Here is a 27,807-nt window from a genome sequence, read left to right as displayed (position 1 = left end):
TTGGTGGTCTTTACTGTTGAGTCACATTGTTGGGTATAACATCACTAATCAGACCACTTTCCTCTTTTGCTCTTATCGACATTGTTATTTTTCCTCATAGTGAGATTCTTAAAGTGTCACCACACCTTGAACTATGAGAAAAGAATATTGACCTAGCACGCCAACGTGAGAGCATTAACTAAGCGCTTGAGTTTCTACATCATCATTTTTGCCCGATGAGGGCAACGGTAGAAAAAGCATTTGAATCTTGGAGGATTATCAGTCAGAGAGAGCATGCCATGGAAATTTTAGATTTTTGCCTTCATTCAGAATTGTGGCCCAATTGCTTTTTTTGAATTGCCACTTTCTTTGTAGATTCATGAACATTTCCACGCACTTAGTTTCCGGTTGCTTACAATCAATCCACAAGGACTGCAGTGTTGAATAAAATAAACCATATCTTTCTCACCAACTGGATTAGTGGAATTTTTTTGAGCTACCTATGTCATTGAATTTATCATGCCAGATGAACATTAGTGAACATTTGAGGCTATTGCAATTTTGAGGGTATTTTTAGTGTTGCTAAGATTTGGAGTCTAATTTGGAACAAATAGAAATGTCAAGGGGTAGTTACGAACATTTGAAGGAGGGGGCTAATTGAAATTCACCCCATAGTGGAGGGGGGCTGTTCGCAATTTTTCCAGAACTTTATCTAAACCACTGCCACCTGAGATGAGAAGTAGAAACATTATTCCCAACAGGAGTTACCAAATATTTGAACCCCAACTTTTGATGACACAAATATGAGTTACCAAATGTCATGTTTTGCGTTTCTATACATTTCCAAACAAGATTGCGTAAAAATAAAACCAGTCAAACTCGAAACAGTAAGAACAGGACACGTAGGCTTTGTTCATTTGCGGAAAAATATTTTTCCGGAAAATATTTTTCGCGTTTTCCGGTGTTCGAGGGCGGAAGATGTTTTCCTTCCCCATCCCCAAATCCTTCAATGTTTTGAGGAAAATGATTTCCTCTTTTCATAAAGAGGAAATCATTTTCCCCCAAATTGAAGGCAAAATTGCTCATGGGAGGGAAAATATTTTCCGTGGGAGAGGAAGTTGATCGCTGGTCACCATTGTCGGCCGCCGGTCGCCCGCCGCCCGCCGCCGCCCGGCCGCGCTGCCGCCGGCCGCCCACCGCCACCGGCCGCTGCCCGCCACCGGCCGCCGCTGCCGCCGCCCGGTCGCGCCGCCGCCGCCCGGTCGCGCAACCCGCCGCCGCCGCCGGTCGCGCAACCCGCCGCCACCGCTGGTCGCCCGCCGCGATCGCTGCTGCCGCGACGCGGTCGCCGGCCTCCGCCGCCGCCACCGCCGCGGTCGCCGCCGCTGGTCACCCCGTCCGCCGGCCACCGCCGCCGCCGGTTGCCGGCCGCCCGGTCACCGATCGCCGGCGAAAAATATTTTCCGAAACTTTTTCATATTGGTAGCCGAACACCGGAAAATTATGTTTCGGGAAAATATTTTTCAGGAAAATGACTTCCAGGAAAATATTTTTCAAAAGGAGAATATTTTCCGCCAAACGAACAGAGCCGTAGTGAGAATTGTGCAAAACTTCAGATCATGTCATCTGCCTTGAACAACGGAAAGAGTAACATCATTGGTCGAGCATGTCTTTTGGCTTTGTCCAGAGGAATCTGTGTCTTGTTAGTTTCCTCGCGGTGAATGCAGGTTGCTTCGGACGAGGAAGATCCGCAATTTCACTGTTGATCATTGAAATAACAGTTGATATGGAAAGCCTATCTTTTGCCCTTTCTTGTGTACAAAGAAGCCCCACATTTCTGCACCTTAAAAGCTCAACCTCAAAGCATGTCACAGGTATGTTTGGGTCCACTAGTGCTAATACATTGTCTTCATTCCATAACTTCCATGCCTGCAAATTAATCAAGTCAATTTACTGTTGGAATTCCAGTTTATGAGAATAGAATGCAGTTCCAACTTCTATATCAATGAGAGCTTACCAGTCCTAGAAGGCTCAAGCATTGATCTTCCTCATGAAAAATGGTGTTCTGTCTTCCACTTATGATCTCCAGTAATAAGATGCCGAAGCTAAAGACATAATTTTTCCGAAAAAAGCCCTTCCATTGCATATTCAGGAGCCATGTAACCACTGCATTCCATCAAACAGCTTCTGATTCCTTGTTCTAAGTAGAGATTAAAATCATTAGGAATGTCAAAAATAAAGAGGTACTAACTAGGTTCCCGCAACTCTTCGTGTGTTAGCTTGATTTTCGTTTCTCCCAAATATCCGAGCCATTCCAAAGTCTGAAATTTTGGATTGAGCTCTTCATCCAGCAGGATATTGCTTGCCTTCAAATCTCTATGAATAATCCTAAGTCTAGAGTCCCTATGAAGATAAAGTAGACCTCAACAAATTCCATCGACTATGTTGAACCGTGTTCTCCAATCCAAATATACTCGTTTAAGTGGATCTGAATAGACATAGAAGTTTAATGCAAACAACTCATTTTCGCAACTGGAAAAGGGTAAAATGCACAGAAGTTCAAAGCCAAACAGAAAACTTATGGCATCTGCAGCAAGAACAGTCCAATCCTGTTCAAATGGCTAACTATACAAATGAGGCTTTCTGGATAAATTGTATAAATGACAGTTCGAGGCAACATTGAGATAAGCGAAATATTACCAAAAAGAAATGTGTCTAGACTCTTGTTTGGCATGAATTCATAGATTAACATTTTCTCATCTCCTTCAACACAGCATCCGAGAAGTCAAACAAGATTTCGATGTTGGACCTTACAAATGACCACCATTTCGTTCATTAATTCCTGCTGCCCTTGTCCTGAGGCTCTCGATAGCCTCTTGATTGCTATTTCCTGACCGTTTGGTATTGTCCCCTGTACACGGGACTAAATGAGCTACTAAAATTAACACGCACACACGCACCCCTACATATATAATACTTAACTCTACATGAATAATTATACCTTATATACTGGCCCGAAACCACCCCGTCCAAGCTTATTTGGTCTCACCGAAGTTTCCTGTTGCTGCAGCCAATTCTTCAATTTTGTAGTTCACAAACTCCTGGAATTTAACTCTGCTCAAGTTCTCTCCAAGCATTGCCACTGAAGAGGCTTCTCCACTGGACAAATGTTTTTCCTTGCTTTCCTTTACTGCTGATACAGAAAACAATGTTTGTTATTTATTCCATGCAAACTAAAAAATTATTGGCAATTCCATGATTAAACAGCTGTACTACTCGTTACCTCGTTTTTCTTCCTCCTGGCAAACCATATTGTGATGATGACAATGAGTGTTCCTATGATGACTGCAGTTGCTATGATTTCTCTCAGATGTCCCTTTTCATCTGGAGATCAGAACAGAGACATAAACTGATGCCTCAGACTATGTTGATGCAGCTCATAAGCAACTACTAAACGAACCATTTTGGAACACTTGTTTTATAGCTAAAAATGAGACTGTCATAGTCAAGAAGATCTGCCAAATCTGTTCTGTTATCAGGGCTCCATATTAGACCCTGCTCAAGCCTATATTTGACCGTGCACGTGCGCGCGCATGTTGGTTTGTTTATGAAGACCGCCAAGTCTTGAAGATTGAGTCGAGCCAAGTGTATTGATCCATCTAAACATAAGCTGCAGTACCAAATTGATAAGAACCATCATCTAAGAGTAAAGTTAATTTACTAAGTTCTGAGTGGGCCAGCCGAATGTAAAGAGTTGATCCTCCAACGGAGAACTTCTGTGGGTCAATTAGGTCTCCTCTCCAGTGCATGCAGCCGACACCAGAGTCATATGCATATGCTACACATGAACAATTAATTGAGCTATTTCCTGGGCAACTATCTTCGAGGGTAGCAAAAAATATTCCAGAATTTGGCACTTTCATCATTTCCAGCTTTAAAAATCCATCCTTTTTGCCGGCTGTACTGCTACCATTTGTAGTTCCATTACACTGCAGCAATGACTTCCGAATGCATCCACTGGACCAATTTCCTCTGCTCCATTCCTCAAAGTTTTTAAGCTCAAAGCCTCTCAAGCAGCTACAAATTGGTGATTTTTTGGCATTGCAGATTCCAAACGGTCCACACTGGCCATAGACATCACTATCGCTCACCCGTGATGACCAAACAATCCCCCAGGAACTGCTATTCTGATCCAATCATGGTTGCACCAAATCCCCATTTGATTTCAATAACAAATATGACAAGTAAGACGCCTCCGTAAAACTCTAAGTCAGATAGACTGTTCCCTCGTGATCGTCTACCAGGTTGAACCCATTGATATAGACTGATTGCATCTCAGGTACTCCAACGAATATATTACCATTCCATGGACCACTCTGCCAACACAGAGAACTGCCATTCCAAATGAAAAGTTCAGGAATATTTCATGGATCAAGACTCGCTGAGAAGCTTCCAATTGATGGATCAGAAGGGCTCTTCCAAGATGTTAGTGCCTGCTTCTCATTTGTTCTTGAGTTAGTGCTGAGCTTCATTTTCGCTAAGAACGAATCGGTCATGTGCTGGAAACTTTCCCAAAGTGTCTCTGCAGCATTTGCACTAGAGTTAGAGCTCTGTTTGAGCAAGATAAGATTCCCAGAATCTGACAACTGAGCTTTTTCATTGGCTACAGAGTTGGAAGCATTTGATGACCAAACTAATTCCCTCTTTCCATTAATCACCACAAGATTACCATCATCGGATGTCGTCACAATACCAGAAGAGTCTAAAATCAGATTCTCCCCGTTCGCTACCCAGAGAACATTATACGTAGGAACATCATTGTACCAAATCCCCACGTAGCGGTTTGCAGAACCATTAGAGCTAAAGAATCCCATTCTGTAGAGACCTCCACTCGATGTGATACTTCCAGGGTCTTGGATATACTCAGTTGCTGTGATGACATCTCCTCCAATGCAAAATTTTACAACATAATGAGACATTAGAAAGAGAGGAAACAATCTTGCTTTTCCCAGAAATATCATGATGACAGCTTGAATCTTTCCTCCTCAGCAACAACCTATAACATGGCATGCTGCCGGAGCACTACTGGCTTTGGTAGAGAAAGTGCCAAGAACACCACAAGCCGCAAGTGAATTTGAGGACAGAAGATGAAAATCAGAATTCTGCAGAGGAAGGCCTAGTGGTTGAAGGTGATGGTGGTTTCCCACTACAAGAGATACCCACATGGCCTAATTGTCACTGCACAGTCCCTGGCTAAAGGACTTACGGAGCACCATGAAGAAAGCCGTATCGAAGAATCTGATTTTCCTAGCTAATGGCCCCGCAGCTCAAGATTGTGGTCTCGACTATTCAGCACAGGCGTTGCATATTGGATCTCTACCATGTTCACTCAAGCCACTTGTTCTTCATATCAACAATTCTCTCGTTCTTGGTCATGAGATTCTTAGGATATGTTCAGTCAGACTTTCATTTTCTGCTTAGCTTCTTAAATTTCATTTGAACTATAGTGCATCTCCAATTTCTTTAAGTATCTGAATATTCGCATTTATAAACTCATTTGAAATCATATGATTTTTCAAAAATTACCATTCAAGGGAGAAAAAGTCATTTCAACTAGACCCTTAAGAATTCATCCTCAACCTTTTTAAATTTTTTTTTATGCAAAATATTTGAAATTCTCACGACGCCCCCAATACGGACAGCATCATAATTTAATGCATCAAGACCTCGAGCACCCAAATTTAATGCAATGTATCAAAGTTAACATCGTTTGGTCAATCCGGCAGTAATTTTTCTGAACAATGTCATAGGCTAGTTATTTCGGTCAAGCATCGTTAATCAATGTTGATTGAAAAGGCAAAAGAAATTAGTTTTGCCATTTGATGGCTGAACTGCATTGGCCCAAATTACTCTCCCTTCTTCAAGAACCACGGAAAAGATCTCTGACTTCCCCGTAAAACGGCAAATACTGGAACTCTTTTTATCTTTCTCCGCCTATTCGTCGTCTCAGGGGCTGCGGACGACTCAAGTTTACGAAAGTCAATCCCACGCCAACCTCCAGCCACCGCTGCACCTCTCAAGCCACGCGCGAGAGGAGGAGCAGGAGGAGGAGGAGGCGGATGAGGACGCCGACGACCGGACATCACACCTTCAGTGGCTCGTTACAGCACGTGGGTTGTGTGAGATGGGACCGAGGGACGAAGGCTGAGTGGGTGGGTCAAGTCTGTCTCCACCGATATCACATCGCCGCAGTCGCAGCATTCTCAATCTGCTCGCACGAGACTATGACAGCGGGAACGGTGGGAAGGAACGAAAGGATATTTCGGAGGGGACTCTTGCCTTCCGGACGCTTTCCGAATTGATTTGTCGCTGTCGTTTCGGCGTGCAAGAAGAGAGACAAATGGCGAACAACGAGCTGTGTGAAAAGGACTTTAGACTTGAGAGGTTGTCCACGGCGTCACACGGGATTCGGGGTCCGGCCGGTTCGCTCGATCAGGCCGTTCCAGATTTGCCGATTGTTATTCTAGTAATAGACATCGATAAGTAAATTAGGGGTGAGTAAATGGAACAGCCGAGACCGGGCCGGACCGGACCGAACTTAACCGGGCGGTTTTGGGCGGTTCCCGAGGGCACTGGTACGGTTCTTGGTTCAATGCAATTGTAATTGGTGAATTTCGATTTGGTTCTACATGGGGAACTGCCCAACTAGTCCGAACCGATTTTTTTTAATCTATTTTTAACTTATATTTTTTATTTCTTACGAATGTGAAAAATCCCTAATATCATTACGGCTCTGTCCCGTCTCTTTTTTTTTTTTTGGTAAGGTAAGTAGTATATAAACTTTTCAACGCGCGACTTACAAAGAGAAGCCGAACACAAAAACCTCGTATCAGAAGTGACACAAAGAGGTGTCCCGACGGGTCTGTCCCACCTCTTTGGTCTTTCCCAAATTTTAAAAAAAACCCTAATCCCTCCCGCTCACACCTCTTGCTCCGCTCATCTTCTCGCCCTCATTCGACCAATCCGTCACGTTGCCCCACTCCAATGAGGAGGACTCGTTCGCTTCCATCGCTAACCGAATGCTTCGAGGCTACCTTCATTCCTTCTTTCCCACTTAAACCCCGAAACAAAGAGAGAGGGAGGCTCGAGAGATGGAGCTGAGATCGAGTTTCAGCTCCGGGAGAGACGGAGATGAGACCGAGAGCTACATGGAAGGGACGGAGAGCGAACTCAGAGCAAAGGGAGCATGGGAATGTGATCGGAAGTAGATGCTTAATTTCCTAATATGAAAATATTTAATCATGTATATTTTAATCCTATCCAAACAGCAAAATGGACAGAACCTGGATAAGTAATTCCGTTTTATAATACGATACCCTCACTTGGCTTGGCCAATCTCATTTAGACTCGATCAATTTAAATGAAAAACGTAAAATACAGTAACCTTTTCATTAGATCCTGAATGAGAATTTATTAAATATTAAGGTTCCATTGTTTCGCAAAAATTGAATAATTTAAAAAATGTTTCTCTCAAAGAAATCATTTGTATCATTTATAAAAATGAATAAACGAAAAATATTTTTATCGTCTACAAAAATGTTTAAACATAAGTTGTTCTCAATAATAAAAACATTTTTCATTGATCAATCATTTTAAGTGATATATAAGAGATTATTTTTAATAAATTATTTTTTAAATTATTCGTTTTCCGAAGAACAGATAGAACCTAGGCTGTGTTCGTTTGCGGAAAAATATTTTTCCGGAAAACATTTTCCGTGTTTTCCGGTGTTCGGGGGCGGACACCACCCCCAAATCCTTCATTGTTTTGAGGAAATCATTTTCCCCCAAATTGAAGGCAAAATTGCCCATGGGAGGGAAAATGTTTTTCGCGGGAGAGGAAGTTGATTGCCGGTCACCGCCGTTGGCCGCCGGCCGCCGCGCGCCGCCGCCCCGCTTCCGCCGCCGCCGCCGCTTATACGATCGCGGCCTCCGCCGCCCCGTCGCATAGCCGCCGCCGCCCGGTCGCCGCTGCCGCATGCCGCTGATCGCCTTGGCTGCCGCCCGATCGCCACCGCGGCCGCCCGCCCTGTCGCCTGCCGTCACGGCCACCATCGCCGGGAAAAATATTTTCCGAAACTCCGTTCGTTTGGCGAAAAATATTCTCCTTTTGGAAAATATTTTCCCGGAAGTCATTTTCCCCGGAAAATGTTTTCCCGAACATAATTTTCCTGTGTCGGCGACCAATATGAAAAAGTTTCGAAGAATATTTTTCACGGCGACCGGCAATGGCAGCGGCGCGGCGGCGGCCGGCGACCGGCGGCAGCAAGGCAGCGGCAGCAGCGGCGGCTGGGCACCGGCAGCCGGCAGCAGGCGGCGGCGGCGGCCGGCGACGGGCGGTAATCAAGACAGCGGCGGCCGAGTCCGGCGGCGACTAGCGGCGGCGGCGGCCGGCCGCAACCGGCGGCGGCGACCGGCGATCAACTTCCTTTCCCGCGGAAAACATTTTCCCTCCCATGGGCAATTTTGCCTTCAATTTGGGGGAAAATGATTTCCTCCTTGTGAAAAGAGGAAATCATTTTCCCGAAAACAATGAAGGATTTGGGGGTGGGGAAGAAAAATGTTTTCTCACGGAAAACATTTTCCGCCCCCGAACACCGAAAAATGCGAAAAATATTTTCCGAAAAAATATTTTTCCGCAAACGAACACAGCCAAATAGAATCGATTCGCTAATTGCTAGGGTCTATTAAAACAATAACCGGCGAATCTGGGTCGAGTGAACCGGCCAGTGACCCCGAACCGTGCGTGACGCCGGGGACAACCTCTCAAGTCTCAAGTCCTTATCACACAGCTTGGTTCGCACATTGTCTCTCGTCTTGCACCGCCGAAATGACAGCGACGACTCAATCCGGAATACGTCCAAGGAGTCGAGAGTCCCCTCCGACGCGTCCTTTCGTTCCTTTCCCACCGTCCCCTCCGTCGTCGCCTCGTGCGAATGGATGGAGAGAGAGTTCGGATGGGGGCGATGTGATCTTCGTGCAGACGACTTGACCCGCCACTCAGTCTTCGTCCCTCAGTCTCATCTCACACGACCCACAAGCTGTCACGAGTCGAGGGAGGAAATGTGATGCCCGGTCGTCGTCGTCCTCCTCCTCTCGGGCATGGCTTGACAGGTGCAGTGGTGACTGGAAGTTGGGGGATTGACTTTCGTAGCACGAGTAGGCCGCAGCCACTGGGACGACGAATGGGCGGAGAAAGATTAGGGTTTCAGTACGTGCGGTTTTTGGGGGAAATGAGAGGTTTTTTGCGTTCCTTGAGGCTTGAAGACAGAGTAATTTGGGCCAATGCAGTTCAGCCATCAGATGGCAAAGTTGGTACTTTCAGAAGGGTACCTGGGTGAAATGCGATCAAGATATAATTTTTCTAACTTTTTTACTTAATCTAATATACACTAAATAATTTCTTTTGCCTTTTCGATTGACACTAATTAGTGACGCTCAATAGAAACAATCAGCCTATGACGTAGTTAACCGAGATTATCGATGACCGACCTTTTTTTTTTTTTGGGGTCTGAAAGACGACCGACTTGAGGAAGTTGACGTTGAAACGAAGTATTATATTTGGGTGCTCAAGGTCTTAATGCGTTAAATTGGGATGCCATGTGTGTTAGCGCGTCGTGAAAGTTTCAAATATTTTGAATTTTGCAAAATAAAATAAGTCGAGGGTGAATTCTTAAGGGCCTAAATTTATTGAGTCACGAGTTAATAATGGGGGAATGCTTAGGGGCTTATTTGAAATGACATTTTTCTCCCTTCAATGATTTTTTTTTCTATGAATAATTTGTGAAAAATCATATGATTTTACATGAGTTCAAATGCTAATATCCTTGTACTTTATGAAATTCGAGATACTCAATACTTCAAATGAATTTAAGACGCTAAGCAGAAAGTGAAAGTCGACTGAACATATCTTAGCAATCTCATGACCAAGAACAAGAAATTTATTGAAGTGAAGAACAAGTGGTTCAAGTGAAGATAATAGAGATCCAATATGCAACACCGATGCTGAATAGTAGAGACCACAGGTTTAAACTCTGCGAAAAACTGTGGGGCCATTTAGCTAGAAAAATGAGCTTCTTCAATGCCGCTTTCTTCATGGGGCTCCTTAAGTCCATTTAGCCAGGGACTATGCAAATGATAATTAGGCCATGTGGACCGCCATCACCTTCAACCACTAGGCCTTCCTCACCAGAATTCTGATTTTCATCTTCTGTCCCCAAATTCACTTGCGACTCGTCTTGCTTGGCACTTACTCTACCATTGCCAGTAGTGCTTCGGCGGCGTGCCGTGTTATAGGTTGTTGCTGAGGAGGAAGGATTCAAGTTGTCATCATGATATTTCTGGGAAAAGCAAGATTTTTCTCTCTCTTTCTGATGTCTCATTATGTTGTTAAAATTTGCATTGGAGGAGATGTCATCACAGCAACTGAGTATATCCAAGACCCTGGAAGTATAACATCAAGTGGAGGTCTCTACAGAATGGGATTCTTTAGCCCTAATGGTTCTGCAAATCGCTATGTGGGGATTTGGTACAATAATGTTCCTACATATTATGTTCTGTGGGTAGCGAACAGGGAGAATCCGATTTTAGACTCTTCTGGTGTCGTGACGATATCTGATGATGGTAATCTTGTGGTCATGAATGGAAAGAGGGAATTAGTTTGGTCATCAAATGTTTCCAACTCTATAACCGATGCAAAAGCTCAGTTGTCGGATTCTGGGAACCTTGTCTTGCTCAAACAGAGCTCTAATTCTAGTGCAAATGATGCAGAGACTCTCTGGGAAAGTTTCCAGCACATGACCGATTCATTCTTAGAGAAAATGAAGCTCAGCACTAACTCAAGAACAAATGAGAAGCAGACACTAACATCTTGGAAATGCCCTTCTGATCCATCAATTGGAAGCTTCTCGGTGAGTCTAGATTCAATGAACATTCCACAAGTTTTTACTTGGAATGGCACCGAACCATATTGGCGGAGTGGTCCATGGAATGGTGAGACTTTTATTGGAGTGCAGGGCATGGAATCGGTCTATCTCTATGGATTTAACCTTGTTGATGATAAGGAAGGAACTGTCTATGTCACCTTCAGTTATGCTAAGAGGCCTATCCTGTCTTACATTTTACTGAAATCAAGTGGTGATATAGTACAGCCGTCTTGGGATCGTGATGGGAATATCTGGGAGATTGTTTGGTCATCTCGGGTGACCAATTGTGATGTTTATGGCAAGTGTGGGCCTTTCGCCCTCTGCAATCCCAAGAAATCACCAATTTGCAGCTGCTTGAGAGGTTTTGAGCCTGAACATAATGAGGAATGGAGCAGAGGGAATTGGTCCAGTGGATGCGTCAGGAAAACGTTATTGCAATGCACTGGTAGTACAAATAATAGCAGTAAAGCAGGCAAAGAGGACGGATTTTTTAAGCTGAAGAAAGTGAAAGTGCCAGACTTTGCAGTTTGGACTTCTCCTATTGAAGCTGCCTGCCCAGCACTGTGCTTAACTAATTGTTCATGTGTGGCATATGCCTATGACCCTGGCATTGGTTGCATGCACTGGAGTGGAGACCTACTTGACCTACAGAAGTTCTCCATTGGAGGAACAGATGTTTACCTTCGTCTAGCTCACACAGACCTTAGTAAGTTCACATTAGTCTCAAATCATAGTTAATGTATAGATAGTTCTTCTTCTTTTTCTTTTTCTTTTTCTTTTTTTTGCGGGGGGGTGGGGGGTGTGCGGCGGGGCTGGGCGCTGTATATGGGTATAAGAAAAGTGATCCAAGAAGACTTTCGTTTAGTTCTCACTTGCTGAATTGACATTATCTGAGATACCAGTTTATGTTGCCATTTGATCTGCAGATGAAAAAACAAATCTGAGAACTATTGTTGCAGCTACAGCTGTTACGGGAACAATCATTCTTGTTATTGCACTGTGCTTTGCTTGGAAGAAGGTGAAAAAACAAGGAGGTAACGAGTTTTACAGCTCTCAGATCCTTCTATGCTGATTAATTGTTTACGTGTTTGCACGGATTAAATTACTAAATATTCTCAATCAACAGTTAAGAAAAGCATGGAAATGCACTTTTCCGATGGAGAACCATCTTTAATGGTTTCTGATGAAACCAAGTTTGGAGAGAACTTGGCCAAAGTTAATCTCCAGGAGCTTGTGCTGTATAAATTTGAAGCATTAGTTGCGGCAACAAGCAACTTCAGTAACATCAATAAGCTTGGTCGGGGTGGTTTTGGTACCGTATATTGGGTAATGTCTATGAACAGTTCGGTGACATAATTTTTACATTTCCGCAGCTCACATTCAGTCCTCTTATACAGGGGAGACTGTTAAATGGACAAGAAATAGCAGTCAAAAGATTATCAAGAACCTCGGGACAAGGGCTGAAGGAATTCATGAATGAAATGGTGGTCATTTCAAAAGTTCAACACAGAAATCTCGTTAGACTCCTCGGATGCTGTGTTGAAGAAGAAGAGAAAATACTCATTTATGAGTTCATGCCAAACAAGAGTCTGGATGCATTTCTCTTCGGTTGGTTTACTTTCTCCATAATGCCTCAATCTACCATTGAATCCCACTTTGTTAGAATGTCTCACTTGTAATATTAGCCATTCAAATATTATTGAAGCATACCTATATATACATTTTCTGCTTGCATTGGGATTTCCTTTTGTTCATGTCTCTCTTTTCCGGTTGCAAAAGCAATGCAGATTGACGGCAATTTATTCATATTGTCTATCCAGACCCGCTCAAACCAGAAATTTTGGATTGGAGAAGAAGATTCAACATCATTGATGGAATTTGTCGAGGCCTACTCTATCTTCACAGGGATTCTAGGTTAAGAATAATTCATAGAGATCTGAAAGCAAGCAACATTCTTTTGGATGAAAAGCTCAATCCAAAAATTTCTGACTTTGGTATAGCCCGGATATTTGGGGGCAGCGAAGACCAGGCGAATACACGAAGAGTTGTTGGAACCTAGTTAGTACCTCTTACATTTTGAAGTTCATACTTTGTTTTCTACTAAGCTTGAGAATTTTTTAAAATATTTGACGGAATCCAGCGGTTACATGGCTCCAGAATATGCAATGGAAGGGCGATTTTCAGAAAAATCTGACATCTATGGCTTTGGTGTGTTATTATTGGAGATCATAAGTGGAAGACGGAACACTGGCTTTACTGAGGAAGATCAATGCTTGAGCCTTCTAGGATTTGTGAGCTGTTGCTAACAGAGAACTGTACTCATTTACATAGGTACTCGTTCCCATTGTTAGTTGACTTGATGAATTTTTATGCAGGCATGGAAACTGTGGAAGGAAGACAATGCTTTAGCATTAGCGGATCCAAAAATGTCTATCAATTGCTTTGAAGTTGAGGTTTTGAGGTGCACAAAAGTGGGCCTACTTTGCACCCAAGAACTTGAAAAAGATAGGCCTACCATTTCAACTGTCATTTCAATGCTTAACAGTGAAATTGTTGATCTTCCGAGTCCAAAGCAACCTGCATTCACTGAGAGGGAAATAAACCGAGACCAGGATTCCTCTGAACAAAGCCAGAAGAAATATTCTGCCAACAATATGACTTTTACCACTGTTGAAGGCCGATGACATGAGACTTCTTGAAATGACATCATTCTGAAACTTCATCTCGCAATTGCAGTGACCGTTAGTGGTGTAATCTTGAAATATCATGTATATTCATGTACATCCAGTTGTTGATCATTATTTTATGTGTAAATGAGGGAGATCGCACTAGTGATGAAGAGTTTGAAGCTGAATGTGATTTGTGGAATAGTGCTGGACAAGATCAAACAGTAATGTACCATCTTTTTAATGGCATCAGCCATTTCGTAGTCAAAAATATTACAGAATTTTCTTCTCAGGGTTAAAATGTCAAATATGTAATGATTTGAAATTTCTAGCAATTGCAAGGGCAGATTTTAAAATAGATTCAGCCATTATCAAGGCCAGCACAACACCTTGCCAAATGCAACACGAGACACAACATGACTAAAACCATACCCGAACTCAAAGCATCCCCACGCCGAAACCCTACCTCACAGTACTCCTGTTATCATTTTGTGAACAATATCTACATACCCCTCATTCTTAGATTAATTGACTCCGTAACGTTCATAACTTAAGTTTTAACGCTACGGACAATAGAGTATCATATTCTTATTCATTATTAATCTTGTTCTTTTTGTTTTCCTATCAGTAATTTATCCTTCTTGGCCCAACTCGATGCAGGAGGATGAATCCAAGTTCATTAGACAATACAATTTGTCAGCTGTGAAGTACTGGATTTCGCATGAAATTTGAGCTAACAACCTTATGTTACAGTTACTAGAAAACAGGCACCCAATGATTGATTGTAATCATAAATTATTAAGAACTACATTCGCATAAAAAATGTCACCAAAGTTCTTTACATTCTTGCATGGTTTGGCATTTTACTCTGGCATTATCAGTGCTTACAATGTAATAGCAGAACCACATCTGTTTGATAAAGAAGTAAGCTTACATTTTTGTCTTTAAACTTATTTCATAAGGGCATTGGACTAGAGGAATCTTGGTATTGATGTTTTTGTTAAAATCTCATCAATTTTCCAAAAATCTAAGCTCGTCCGGTGAAGCCTACAACAATCTTCTAGACTTATAAGGGCTTGTTTGGTAACCATTTTATTCCCGGAAACAATTTCTGCTAAGAAATGATTTTTTTTTATTCTGTTTCTAGAAACAATTTCTAAGCATTTGAAGGCGTTTGATAACGGCCCAAAATTTCCATTCTTGGAATAGAAAAAAACATAAATGTGTTTTGTAACTGCACAAAATTTCTTTTTATTAATAATATTTTAAAATATTTTAATATTTCTTTCTCTTTTTTTTCTTTTTTTTTTCTTCTTCTCCTTCTTGGCCATGGCCGGGTTGCCGGCGAGAGCTGGACCCTCGTGGCCTGGGCAAGGGTGGCCCTCGACGCTCGCGGCCTAGGCGACCTCGCCTACCCTTGCCCTCGCCTATGGCCGGTGAGGGCCGCGACGCCCTCGCCGACCAGGAAAGAAGAAAAAGAAAAAAAAAATCTCTTATATTTCTGATTCTTGTTTCCAGAATCAAGAAGCAGCTTTTTTTTTACTTTTTGATTCTATTCCAAATTCATTCCCTGATCACTTTTTTGTTATGGGGAACAAAAAAATTGACTGACATTACCGAACGGATTTCTATTTTTATTTTTTTATTCTAGGGAACAAAAGAACAGAAAATCAGAGAATCTGGAGCATTACCAAGCAGGCCCTAAGTGTCAGTGGACTGTACAAGGTTGTAGACTAGTAAAGAAGGTTGTGGCCCAGTTTAAAAAAAACAAGAAACAATCTCTAACAAAATCAAAGATATTTGCATAAAGAGCCTGTGGAAATGTGCCTATAAATAGGTGAGGCTTGCGGTCTTTAGGTGTACATGCAACCAACTGGAAAAAAGAATGCTCCTCCACTCTCGCTTGTACTATACAAATTACCTAATAAAATTTTATTTCCTTATCTCCTTGTTGATCTTTTGCCATGAAAAGATTCCTCACATACACGCACTTGCACATTAACACCAAAAGTTAACAATGGTATCGTAACCTCTTTCGGTTGGCATTGAGTATTTGTCCTACCCATCCAATCAAGTCCTTCCATTGATTGGATTTTTTTAAATTTTAAGACTTGATTGCATTTTTTGAAAATTTTAGGACTCGAGTGCACTTTTCGACAAGTTTTAAGACTTTTAATGCATTTATCATTAGATAAATTGATATTGTCTATGACTATGCAAAGAACTTATCATTGGGTGGCTAAGAGCATCGACAAAGTTACCACAATAAAAGCTTGTTTCTGTCTCTGTGATCATTCGCTTTACAACTGCAAGACATGTATTTTTCTAAAAATAAAAAATTTACAAAGTACTCCATAAACCGTAAATCCTAAAAAAGAATGTACCAACCATTCTTGGAACCGAGCCCGGATGGAGGTTTTATCAACCATGTTAATCATCACTGTTGTAGGGCGACGAGGAGTGTTCTCGAGATGGACATTCTTGAAAAATTAGCTCAAAGCTGAACGTTTTATCGAATTTTGCAATCTGTTGTTATTTTTATTCAAAAGTACAATGTTTACTATTCATTGGTTCTTATGTCTCTCAAATAATCTTTCTGCCAATTGTTTTAAAGCCAAAACCAGGAAAATTGAACAGGCCAACTTTTATTAAGTAGGTGATGGTTTGGTGCTTATTAAGCATGAAGTGCCTGTTGGAGCAGTGCTCTCGCAGATTAAGGTATGCTGAGCTAGATTCAGTTAATATGAACAACAGCCAGAATGCGTCGATAAAAGTCACTCAAGTCTAGCAGCAACACCAATATAGAACCACTTGCAAGTTGCAGCAGCCATCACGACATGATCCACTTGGTAAAGATCTCAGTGCCAAAGGTGGAGTAGGTCCCGGTTGCCATGGAAAATTGATAGCTACAACAACTCCATCATCAAATTCATGAGCGCACACCCGACATTAGATGTTGGTGGTGGGGATAATGGCATTAGAGTGGCGAAGATGTGAGGTTTTGTGCACGTATCTAGTAATGTCAAGGGCAACGGCATCCTTATCATGAAATTTTACTCATCAATCTGATTGCCAGCAAAATATAAATGTTTGTATACGCACAAATACTCAGTTTTGGCGAAAATAGTTAACGAACTCTCTCTTTTCTCTTTGGCATGCACAAGTCACTTGCCCATTTGAATCACCCCCAAATTAGAAACATTGGGGGTAAAGAAGAGAGTTGTAAGCAGATTCTTCTTCATTGAGTGGGGACAGTACCATGACCTTTCTTTCTAAGACACTTCTGAGGGCCACAAAAAAGTGAGGGAAAGTGAAGTGATAGGTGACAATGGCAGAGTGAAAATGAAAATGAGTTTGTGATTTTCTTGATGTGAAATTGGGGGAAATGGACAATGTGAGTTGAGTATTTTGACCTGACTAGTCCATGGAAAGTGCACCTGGCAAGCACCCATCAAATCTAGGACAATCAGAATCCGAAGATGGAATTTTGGGTCGGATTGAGACAAAAAGAAATAACAAAGTGTATGGTGTTTAACATAGACAACTTTAATTTGAATTAATCCAACTTATTTTTTTCTTTTATAAGATAATCCCACTTATTCAACAGGTTGAAAAGTAATTTTCCACTGGTTTGTAATAGCTTAAAAGATGTGAAAATAACCTTCTCTTGTGAAAAATCATTGAACTTAATATAAGACTTACTTAGTGTGATCACTAATAAATTGAAATTTATTTTCCATTTGAAAAGTCACTAACCATGCGTTAAGATTGCTAATTTTGTTAGGTTGAAAACAATTTTCCTTAAAAAATGATTAGTCACTCGAAAAAGTTACTAATTAACTAAAATATACACAATTACATGAAAAGTTACTCAACCCTACATAGTTCAAAAACTTAATATTACCGATACTTTTTTCACATAAAATATATTAATCATCTACAGAAAAATCGTTGCTTAACCATACATTGTTATGAAAACTTACTAATCATGTCAAAATAAGTAGTTACTTCTAATATGTTGAAGAATGTATTGTTATTGAAATTCACTAGTTACATAATAGAATTACTAATGAGTATAGACAAATAGGTAGATGCTTACTTTCTTAATGTGAAAATCTCGAATTTTTTGTGGGATTGTATTGACACCTAAATTTTGGCTAACCATTTAGGGTTTAATTGCATATAAATTAGGGACTAATCATGTCACGCCCTGAACCCTACGGACACGCAACATCCCGCTATGGTCGTTATGATGCGACGACTAGGACTCGTCGCCGACCCTTTTCTTTTTATCTTTGAATTACGCAAGCGGAAACGATAACCAACACGACAAACCCCAGACAATAATCAAATCAGGGATAGCAGAGGAAAACCAGTCATAACAAAAGCCATTTTTTTTTATCGATTAACCCTGGGAACATACTTACAAGCCCACTTCGGGCGTTTCCACAAAAAGCCAGCAAAAGATAAAGGCTAGGGTTAATCTACTCCATCCAAAAGATCAGCTTTCAGGCCTAACCCTCAAGGACCAACCAAAAACTACGGTACTCCAAACCGCATAGGGAGCAACGACATGCTAAGGTCCTGAAAAAGGTTTAACAACAACAAATGAGATAAAATCTCAATAAGTTAACGGCCTAAGCCCCGCTTAGGAGGCCAACTCGCCTCGGGGGTCCCTAACCAGGCAATACAGCATCAACAGCAACATCATTAAACAACCACAACCATCCTTACCTCGCCTTGGCACACTCGATGAAATGAACATGTCACATACTCGAAGCATTTAAATAGATTTCCCATGCATCAATGCATCACAGGCGCGCGTGTCTCAATTATAAGACAGAATCCACTTAGGCACGTCCCATACCATGCCTAGCAATTTCTATCACATAATCACGCACTATGCATCACACGTATTCCACTTATTACGCCCCCTCGGGGCCACTACACATCAAGCAATCTGCAGCAAGATGGCTATCTTCCGGCATAACGGGGCTCCGTCCCGCCCCGTCGGGCACGGCTACGTCAAACGATCTACAGTAAAACAGCATTCCAATACGACAACATCAAACGATCTACAGTAAAATGGTATCCCGTAAGGAGCATCGAATTTGCCATCGGGCCGCGATTCGGCATCCGGAGTATCGGCTATCCAGATAATCTCTAGGCATCTGATAAAATCGAGCGTGATCTGCAGCAGATCTCGATAAATCGGGCATCGTCAAGCGATTTACAGCAAGACGGCTTCGACGTGTGACCACACGAGCACACAAGCATTCCAACCAATTATTATCTTTTCAATTAGCCCACGCGTCTATGAATAGTGCTCACACAATGCCGCATAACAAACCAAGTGGTCACACATGCAAACAGTCAATCAATTTGTAAATCTCATTTCAAACATGCTTTCTTTCTCAAGACATCAAATTCATTTTGTAGACATAGCGATGACAAATATTCATTTTCGAAAACTCGAAATCCTTTCTTGAAAATAGTTATTATAATCATTTAGCTATACTAATTAATTAACACGATAATTCTTAGCATAAGCATCATAATTCAAGCATAAAAATCACAATTTACTATTAAAAATCATTCAAATATTCATATTTAATTTCGGAAAATAATTATTTTTAATATTATTTTAATATATTTTTAATAATAAAATATTAATATTTAATTCCGAAAATTAATATATTTAATAAAATAATCAATAATAATAAAATAATTGATCACTTATTAACAAATACGCGATAGCTTATCGCAAACCCAACAATAGCCTATCACACCAAATAATCATAGCTTATCGGACTTTCTGATAACCTACCTCATAATCCCACTTAACTAGCCATAAACTTAAACTAAACTGCCCTAAGCAAGTTTAACACCCTAAACGAGAGATTGGGGGTTAACTTACTTGTTTAATGATGACGTTAACACGAGAATGACGGCGACGACGCGAGCTCGCTCGTGGCGGCTCCGGTTTTGCATTACAAGCGACGAACGGCGGCGATCCGGGCTCGGCGAAGGAGCGGCTGCTGTGGTGGCTGGTCGGGGCTGCTTGGGGGCTATTCCGGGCGTGAAATGGTGACCGGTGGTGTCGGCTAGGTGGCTGGACAGCAGCGGACCAGCAGCTGCAACGGCGGGGACGGACGACGGACGACGAAGTTGGCGTTCCAGTAGAAACCAGCCGTCTGTGGGCGGCTGTTCGGCGCTGCTTGAGTGCTGAACCGGGGACGAAATGGTGGTTGGTGGTGGCGTCTTGGTGGCTGGGACGGCAGCGGACAAGTGGGTGCAACCGGCGAGCGATGAAGCCAGAAACTTGGCTGGAAAACAGCCGGCGACGGGGGCTGTGGGGCGCGTCTGGGCGATGCTGCTCGGCCAGAGGGGAGCTGCGGTGGCGGTGGTTTGGTGACGGGGTGGAGCGGCTCTCGGCGTGGCTGTTTCCGGTGAGAAAGGGCTGGTCTGGCGGGCTGAAAATGAGGAGCGAAACAAGAAGAAGAAGCAGCAGCAGCAGAGGAGCAGAAACAGAACACACGAAGAAGCAGCAGCTGCCAAGAAGGAAAAGAAAAGAAGAAGAAGAAGAAGAGAGAGAGGAGTGGGTGAGAGTCAAAGGCATGGGCAGCAGCAGCAGTGAAGCAGCAACAGAAGCAGCAGCAAGTCAGCAACAATATGGGTTCAGCAGAAACAGCAGCAGTCACGTGAGGGAAGGAAGAAGTCAGCGGAAAAGCAGTCAATAAAGGCCCGTTTGGTAACACTTCTATTTCTCTATTTTTCTGTTCCCTAGAACAAAAAAAAGAACAGAAATCCATTTGGTAACGCATTTTATTTTTTTATTTCCTGAAATAGAAAAGTGGCCAAGAAATATATTTAGAGCAGAAATAAAAAGTAGAAAAAATCTACTTCTTTGTTCCCAGAAATAGAAATAGAAATAGAAAGGTCCGGTCCTCAAGCCGCGACCTCAGCTCCTCCTCCATCCTCCGTCGTCTGCAAACCGTCTCAAAGCAACGGTCCGGTCCATTCTCGGCGGAAATAATAAAAAAATTAAAAAAATTAAAAAAATTCCAAAAATTCATAAAAATCAAAAAAATTCTCAAAAAATCCATAAAAATCAGAAAAACTCAGAAAGCCCATAAAAATTTGCAAAATTCCGAAATTGAAAAAATTAAAAAAAAATTCATAAAAAGCTTTCTGGAAATTAAAAAGAGACAGATTTCGGGAAAGTAAAAAGTTTTAATAAACTTTTCCCCAAAAAAAATAAAAAATAAAAAATTCACACAATGGTTTAGAATAAATTAAAAAAATTCCGAAAATTCATAAAAATTAGAAAAATTTCAGAAAAATCCCATAAAAAATTAGAAAATTAAAAAATTCCCAAAATTCATATAAATCAGAAAAATTCTCAGAAAATCCATAAAAATCAGAAAAACTCAGAAAACCCTTAAATATTTGCAAAATTCCGAAATTGAAAAAATTAAAAAAATTTCATAAAAATTTTTCGGAAAAATAAAAAGAAACAGATTTAGGGAAAGTAAAATATTTTAATAAATTTTACCCCAAAAAAATATAAAAAAATTCACATAATGGCTTAGAATACCTGTGGCCACCCACTTTGAGTGAAATTTAAATTTTTTAGGTGCCCAAGTGGTATTTTTGAATATTCCTTAGTTTAGGGATTAAAATGGGTTTTAAACCCCTAAAAAGGATTAGACAAACCAATAAACCATGTTTATTGATTTTTTTCACTTATAACTTGTACTTATAGTTAAATAAAAGATATAGATTTGAATGTAAAAAATTAGGACTATAAATTTTGTACAGTTACCAAACGTATTATTTTGCTCAGAAACTTTTACAAAAAATAAAAATAAAAAAAATTTATTTAAAAAAAAAATTGTTTTCAGAAATAAAAGCGTTACCAAATGCCCTTAGTTGCGGCGAGAGAGAGACTGTGGGACTGAGACGGAGACGGAGACGGAGACGTTGCAGCCTTGCATTTGCAGGACTTCCCCTTTTCTCTCTCTCTCTCGCTCCTCTGTCATCGCTGTTGCCCAATCACACGAGAACGCTTTTGCTTCTCTCTCTCTCTCTCCATATTATTTTTCTTTCTTGCGGATTCTCTTGTTCTTCTTCTTCTTCTCGCTCCTCTCTCTCTCTCTCTCTCGCCATCAAACCCACCCTCCTCCTCCTCCTCTATAAGTTGAACCGTGCCTCTCCTACATGGCCCTTCTTTGTGCCTCCTGCCTAACACCCCCCTTAGCTCAGGTACTCTCTCTCTCTCTCTGTCTTTCTCTCCCTCCCTCTCTTTCTCTTGCGGGTGGTTTGTGTTTGAAAGGAAGAAGCTTTCGCTTCTAAGATGTTTGGGGGCTTTGACGGGTCATCTTGTGTGTTTCTTCTTGATAATTAGTACGTTCGGATTCTTCAATTGGCAGATCTTGATATCTGAGCTGAGATTTGGGGGGATATGCGAAGCGGCTCCTTCATTTTCTTCACCTGCCTGAAATTCATCTTTAAAAGCGACCAAGTTTTGTTTTTTTGTTTTTTTCTTGTTTTAGCTTCATTTCCGGGACCCTATGTTGCCAGATCCATGCCGGCAAGGCACAAATCCAGTAGCTTTGCTCTCGCCCCGTTTTGTTTGTGATGGGCCCTCCATGGAATCGGGCTAATTTCGCCGGTTCCATCGGTTCCTAAGAGAATTTTTTGGGGAAAAATTCGAACCTGTCGATTATTCCAGCGTTGTGGTTGTTCTTTTTCTGTTTGTCTTTTCTGGATCGGAGTCAAGATGCTCTCTCGAGTTCTTTATCGCGAAATTAAGTAATTAATTGGACATAACTCGCGGACCAGATCTTGATCTTGAAACTGCCGGCATCTATTGCACGCCATCCAAATTAACTGATGTGATTTACAAAGGTTCTGTTTTGTTTTGCCCTTTCCCAATCGACGGGTTCTAGGTTTTAACTCCGATCTGTTTCTGTGGACAGGAACTTTCTACACACAAACATCAACTCAGAAAGAGCACATATTTATCTTTCAAGAAGAACAAGAATGAATCCCTGTTCGATCCAGCAAACATCAACCCAGAAAGAGCACATATTTATAGTTCAGGAACTATATCATTCATTAAATTAAAGTTTAGAAATTATATTAAATAATTAAAAAATTATAAATTAAATTACATATTTGGTCAAAGTTTAAGACTGTTTATGCCATTTTCCATTTCTTTTTCGTTTTCTCTCTCACACTTTCTCGCTCTCGCTCTGCATCTTATCTGTTAGGAGTAGAGGTGTCAACGGGTCGGATCGGGTCGGGTTTTCATGATACCCGACCCGACCCGAAATATTGACCATGTGTGTTCGACCCGACCTGAAACAAGACCCGAACAAGATATCACCGCACGATCAGGCCGGGTCAGGTCGGGTCGGGTTGTGTTTCAAACAATGAATTCTCTTGTTTCGATACTCGCCGTCCCCTCTCAAGATGCCCAAGCAAGAACCCCCTCACTGCTTCCCCGACTTCGCTCCCGCTTCGTCCCCGTTTGACTCCCTCTCGCTCGCCGACGACTCGACCCTCTGCTTCCCCCTCCACCGCCTCTCCGACCTCCTCCGCTCCCTCGAAATGCTCCAACCGCAGCCCTCGCACCCGCCGCCGCCGCCAGCAGCTGGTGATGCCGCAGGGAGAAAGAAAGATGGACACACTCGCCACGCTGGAGCAGGCCTACAAGCAGGTGGTGTACCTACAACAGCTGGTGAAGAGCGCTGTTCAGCTCGTGCCCCGCGAGTCGCCGCAGCCGCAGCAGACCCCGTATTTCCCTCCTCGTTGCCCGACGGACAACGACGTCGGTAGCGGCGAAATGTTGGGGAGGTGGACGATGCGGCATCTGTTGGAGAGGATGGTGAACTCGCCCCCGGCTCAGGCCGTGTTGTGCGATAAGGAGTACGGCGTGGGGGCGGTGGCGGTGGCGGCCGTTGTCCGCCGCCGTAGCTCTACAGATCCCGCCATCCAAGGAGTCCCTGATCCATTCCCTCGATATTCGGTGATCCCGGGATCTCATGTCCGCCTAGCATTCCCTCGAGGTCTCCCCTCGGCGGGACCACGAGCCCAGCGCCGATGCCGCGGACGCCGCCTTCTCCGACGAGGACCTGCCACCATAGCCCCCGCCCCTGTTCCCCTCGCCGCTGCGGCCGCTCCCCTGCACCGCGGCGTCGCCGGGGCCGGTCATGTCGACGGCCTTGGTGCGATTGCCGTCGGACTTGGACTGGATGGAGGAGAGACTGCAGAAAAGGCAAAGAGCGTGAGAGAGAAAAGTGGAAGAGAGATGTTAGGGTTTCAATCTATGGAAGAATTGCCCATACTAGAGTTGGGCCAATTGGCCATTTCTGTCTATCGAAGCCATCAAGAACCATCGGGAACAGTTTGGGTTATTGTTTGGGTTGGGCTTGGGTACCCGAGCCCAATAGATCCAAACAATACCCAAATCTTTTTATTGTTACCCAAACAAGTTGAGATCTAACCCGACCCAATAAGAAAATCTCGTGTTTGGGTCGGGTCGGTTCGTGTTTCGGTTCGGGTATTGTGTTTGGTTTTGACACCCCTATTTAGGAGGACATGATGTTCTGATAACAGAGCGAGGCTTTACACCCCCGTCTCCAGCTCACAATCGCCCATGGCGTCTCTTCTGTCTCTTCCTTCGACTTCGTTTACGAGGCTCGCCCTCGTCTCCAGTCATCCCTCTTCCTCATTCAAGGTACGCTCTCTCTCTTCTCTCTCGGGCACGATGACCCTCTTCTCACTGTTGGAAGCAAACTCCTCAATCTTTCACCTCGCAGGGCGACCCCAGCAGCTTGAGAGCGAGACCCTGTTTGTTCCCACTTCCGAAGCTTCAGCTGAAGAGGGGACAGCAGCAAAAGCCCCCGCTCGTCATCAGTGGCAAGGCGTCTCCGCCGCCGGCCGCGGCGCCGTCGTCCTCCGACCCCGTCCGGTTTAGGCTGGACAACTTGGGACCCCAGCCTGGGTCCAGGAAGAAGGCCAAGAGGAAGGGGAGGGGTATCTCGGCGGGTCAAGGAGCGAGCTGCGGGTTCGGGATGAGGGGTCAGAAGTCCCGGTCGGGACCGGGCGTCATGAAGGGCTTTGAGGGTGGTCAAATGCCGCTCTACCGGCGTCTCCCTAAATTGCGCGGCATTGCGGGAGGTAATGAACCGTGCCTGTTTCTTGTTGCCTTGTTCGGTCGCGATTTAGATATCTCGGTATTTGTCCGATTTTGGGATGGAATGATGTTTCTTTGTCGGATGGGCATATGTTGAGGTTTGTTGATATAACGTTAATGTAGTGGGTGGTGGATGTCATGATCAAGGATCATGCAAAAAGTTGGGGACCATGAGTGTCTGGAAGTTGTTTGAAGAAATGATTCTGTGAAGAAGGAACAAGCAATATCGGGGGTTTAATCTTTAGGACCTTTTTTCTGTTTTGCTCTCTTGGCTTTGGTGCAGATCTAGCAAACTTGTGAATTGGTGTAGAATTGTTAAAAATGCATGTTTTAAGCATTATCTCTTGTAAATTGTTCTTTCTCTAGCTTGGTCTACAGAAAAAGAAAAGGCTCTTTCATCTTTTTTATTTAGATATGCTTAGAAAGCAATTGCTTTTTCCATGTCCATGCTACTCAGTTATGCAATTGTTTTTGTTTTTTTGGTCTGTAGTTACGCAATTTTTAGTAGTTATGTTAAAGCGAATAAATTGGGGGTAGTGGAGATCATTGGGATTTTTCAGTTTTGCACCTTGAGATATAGGTTCAACAAGAAGGGCTTTACCATGTGTATATTCCGAGTCCCAGTTATTTCTAGCTGAAGCTGGTTGAGCTGACTAGTTTACCGTGATTTTGACTGTTTCGACACTGCCCATGCTACTTTATAGTTTATCTATTACAGACTTCATGGTAAAGTGCTCTACTACAAAGCTGCAAGCAGAAAGAAAAATTAAATCTATTGCAACAAGGACTAGTCTCTGGTCATTTTAAGCTGCCTGTCACATTAAGGTTTGTGATCATGCTGCATTTAATCAGCATCAGACATGGAACGTTGAGATGACTTCACACAACTCCATAAAAAAAAGCTTTCAGATCCTTTTTTCCTGGATATTGCAGTCTAGCCAAGGTAGTTTGTCACGTTCGATCACGCTCATTCAGAAGTTTTTCATTGATGGTTTGGCCTAGTCATGGGTTATCTTGACCCTATTTCTAACCAAATGTCTCCATTTTATTTCTACTTTAGTTGGTAGTTACCAAAAGCAAAATATGATGCCACCCTAAGTGGTGTGCATGTGATTTTGGGACAGATCATGCTTAAATATCCTGTTGGTTAAATTTCTGATGGAAGCAAGGATATTGGCAAGGCATACTAAATCCTCAAGAAGTTGGACAACAGCAAGTCTTCTTGATAGTGTTTTACACTCGCATGTCATATAGTTAATGTCTGTTTTTGAGCAAGTATTTATCTTTTTAAGTATATCTTGAGAATGATCAACGAATCTTGTTTCCACCCTTACAGGGTACATTGTTCACTCTTTTAAATCAAATCTTGTGGTTTCTGTAATGAGTGCTTTTATGTAACACTAATCTGATTTGTGGGTGTCCCATCATTGTCAAGGAGCCATGCTTCCTTGCTCTCTTTGATCTTGGCACCACTAATATTTCATGGACACGCCTAATAGAAATAGTTAAGTAAGAGTCATCCAGAGTAAGGGCAATCTAGAATACAAGACTTCTGAGTTACCAGAATGAATTTATTCATACAAGATGCCATTATATGTATATTAATTGTGGTACATCATTTGGGAGAATCCTTGATATGCAATAACTACAGCTTTAAGAACCAATGACCAATAAACAAAAGATGGTGGGAAATGTCAAGGGGCCAGCAGTCATATCTCCCCTGAAATTTTTAGTTTACCTACAAATTGGAATGAGTGGTGTAAATATAGGTGTAGGCACATGGTGGTATACCAGTTCTCTCGTTTTGCTGTTCAGCCTTATGTTTGTTCCGTCAGTTGAAAATTCTAGTGGCACAGGTTTTTTAGAAGAGAAGATCTTTGCTTTGTGTGGGCAAAAATGTCTCTACGTCTCATGTGCCTAATTATACTTCATACAATGTAATTGCTGAGACCTTTTGTTTCTTTGTTTTACTGGCAAGGCATGCATGCGGGATTACCTAAGTATGTTCCTGTCAATCTAAAGCACATTGAAGCAGCTGGATTTCAAGAAGGAGATGAGGTGTCTCTAGAGACTTTAAAGAGTGAGGGTCTGATTAACCCATCTGGAAGAGAAAGGAAACTCCCTTTGAAGGTATGAACATGCCTGGGTATGGTTAAAGTGTTGCCACAGTCATATAAAGGTTGTCCCTGCTCTTCTTTGGTGCATCGCCTTTTTCTTTTTCCCCTTTAGAGCAACACTTCTACCCTTAGTGGGGGCCTTTTTAAGGGTCATTTTGTAGCACTTAGGCCTCAAGATTTTGTCAATGATGTCTCCATCTTCTAGATTTCATTCAGAAGCATATGCTTGCTCCCTATATCTGCTTAATGGAACTTGTATTCCCCCTTTTTCCAACATAAGCATATAAGTGGATTTATCATTGTCGTCAGTGCTTGCAAGTTGAATCCATTTAATATTGCCTTCTCTAATCATAATATGCGCTTATCACGTAATGCTTGTGTTCTTCTAGCTTTGTAGAAGAATGGTAAGAAAGTCCTTTATTTCCCTATTTTTAGGGCAGCAACAAGTGGAGCTTGTCTTCTTGTAAGTTTTCTCGAACTGTTGTGAACTGTTTGGTTGTTACCACACTTTCAGATTTTAGGAGACGGTGAACTAAGTGTCAAGTTAAATGTAAAGGCCCGTGCCTTTTCAGCGGCAGCGAAAGAGAAGCTCGAGGCTGCTGGCTGTTCCCTCACTATCATGCCTGGCCGAAAGAAGTGGGTTAAGCCTTCTGTTGCCAAGAACTTGGCACGTGCCGAAGAATACTTTGCCAAGAAAAAGGCTGCATCTGCCGCATCAAAACCTTCTTCGTGAGCCATTTCAAAGTTTCGAGGTGTTCATTTTTTGGCCCCTCTCTCCTCTGTGTCTAGTTGCTCTTCTAGCTCTTATGTTTAAGTTGCGTCTCTTATAGTATCCCTGATTCATTCCCATTAGTTTAGTT

General features: G+C 42.4%; 4 protein-coding genes and 1 pseudogene across 4 annotated transcripts in view; 2 read left to right on the top strand and 3 right to left on the bottom strand.

The window, feature by feature from the left end:
- Positions 1-1,577: 1,577 nt before the first annotated feature.
- LOC115661554 (G-type lectin S-receptor-like serine/threonine-protein kinase At1g11330) overlaps positions 1,578-27,807 on the bottom strand; it is a 28,851-nt gene continuing 2,621 nt past the window's right edge. Inside the window, exons 3-6 of the mRNA XM_056303792.1 lie at positions 2,981-3,169; positions 2,231-2,890; positions 1,997-2,145; positions 1,578-1,908 (exon numbers count right to left, since the gene is read on the bottom strand). The gene's annotated coding sequence lies outside the window, so the exon portion shown is untranslated. The remainder of the gene's footprint in view (positions 1,909-1,996; positions 2,146-2,230; positions 2,891-2,980; positions 3,170-27,807) is intronic.
- LOC130135191 (G-type lectin S-receptor-like serine/threonine-protein kinase SD1-13) lies at positions 1,633-3,116 on the bottom strand. The gene is made up of 3 exons (XM_056303736.1): positions 3,029-3,116; positions 1,997-2,145; positions 1,633-1,908 (listed from the first exon to the last, which is right to left on the bottom strand). The coding sequence occupies exons 1-3, from the start codon at positions 3,114-3,116 to the stop codon at positions 1,633-1,635; spliced, it is 513 nt and encodes a 170-aa protein (XP_056159711.1).
- LOC130135222 (G-type lectin S-receptor-like serine/threonine-protein kinase At1g11330) lies at positions 3,185-5,351 on the bottom strand (annotated as a pseudogene).
- LOC115665534 (G-type lectin S-receptor-like serine/threonine-protein kinase At1g11330) lies at positions 10,361-13,645 on the top strand. The gene is made up of 7 exons (XM_056303735.1): positions 10,361-11,667; positions 11,888-11,995; positions 12,088-12,287; positions 12,359-12,569; positions 12,782-13,019; positions 13,102-13,252; positions 13,337-13,645. The coding sequence occupies exons 1-7, from the start codon at positions 10,368-10,370 to the stop codon at positions 13,643-13,645; spliced, it is 2,517 nt and encodes an 838-aa protein (XP_056159710.1). The 5' UTR covers positions 10,361-10,367.
- LOC115661553 (50S ribosomal protein L15, chloroplastic-like) lies at positions 24,242-27,807 on the top strand. The gene is made up of 4 exons (XM_030583799.2): positions 24,242-24,371; positions 24,454-24,814; positions 26,809-26,960; positions 27,462-27,807. The coding sequence occupies exons 1-4, from the start codon at positions 24,291-24,293 to the stop codon at positions 27,678-27,680; spliced, it is 813 nt and encodes a 270-aa protein (XP_030439659.1). The 5' UTR covers positions 24,242-24,290; the 3' UTR covers positions 27,681-27,807.

This window comes from Syzygium oleosum, unplaced genomic scaffold (assembly GCF_021117445.2).
Source record: "Syzygium oleosum isolate NSW1041296 unplaced genomic scaffold, Sole_v2.1 Sole_v2.29, whole genome shotgun sequence".
Lineage (NCBI taxonomy): Eukaryota > Viridiplantae > Streptophyta > Magnoliopsida > Myrtales > Myrtaceae > Syzygium > Syzygium oleosum.
This window is presented reverse-complemented; position numbering and strand designations above follow the sequence as displayed.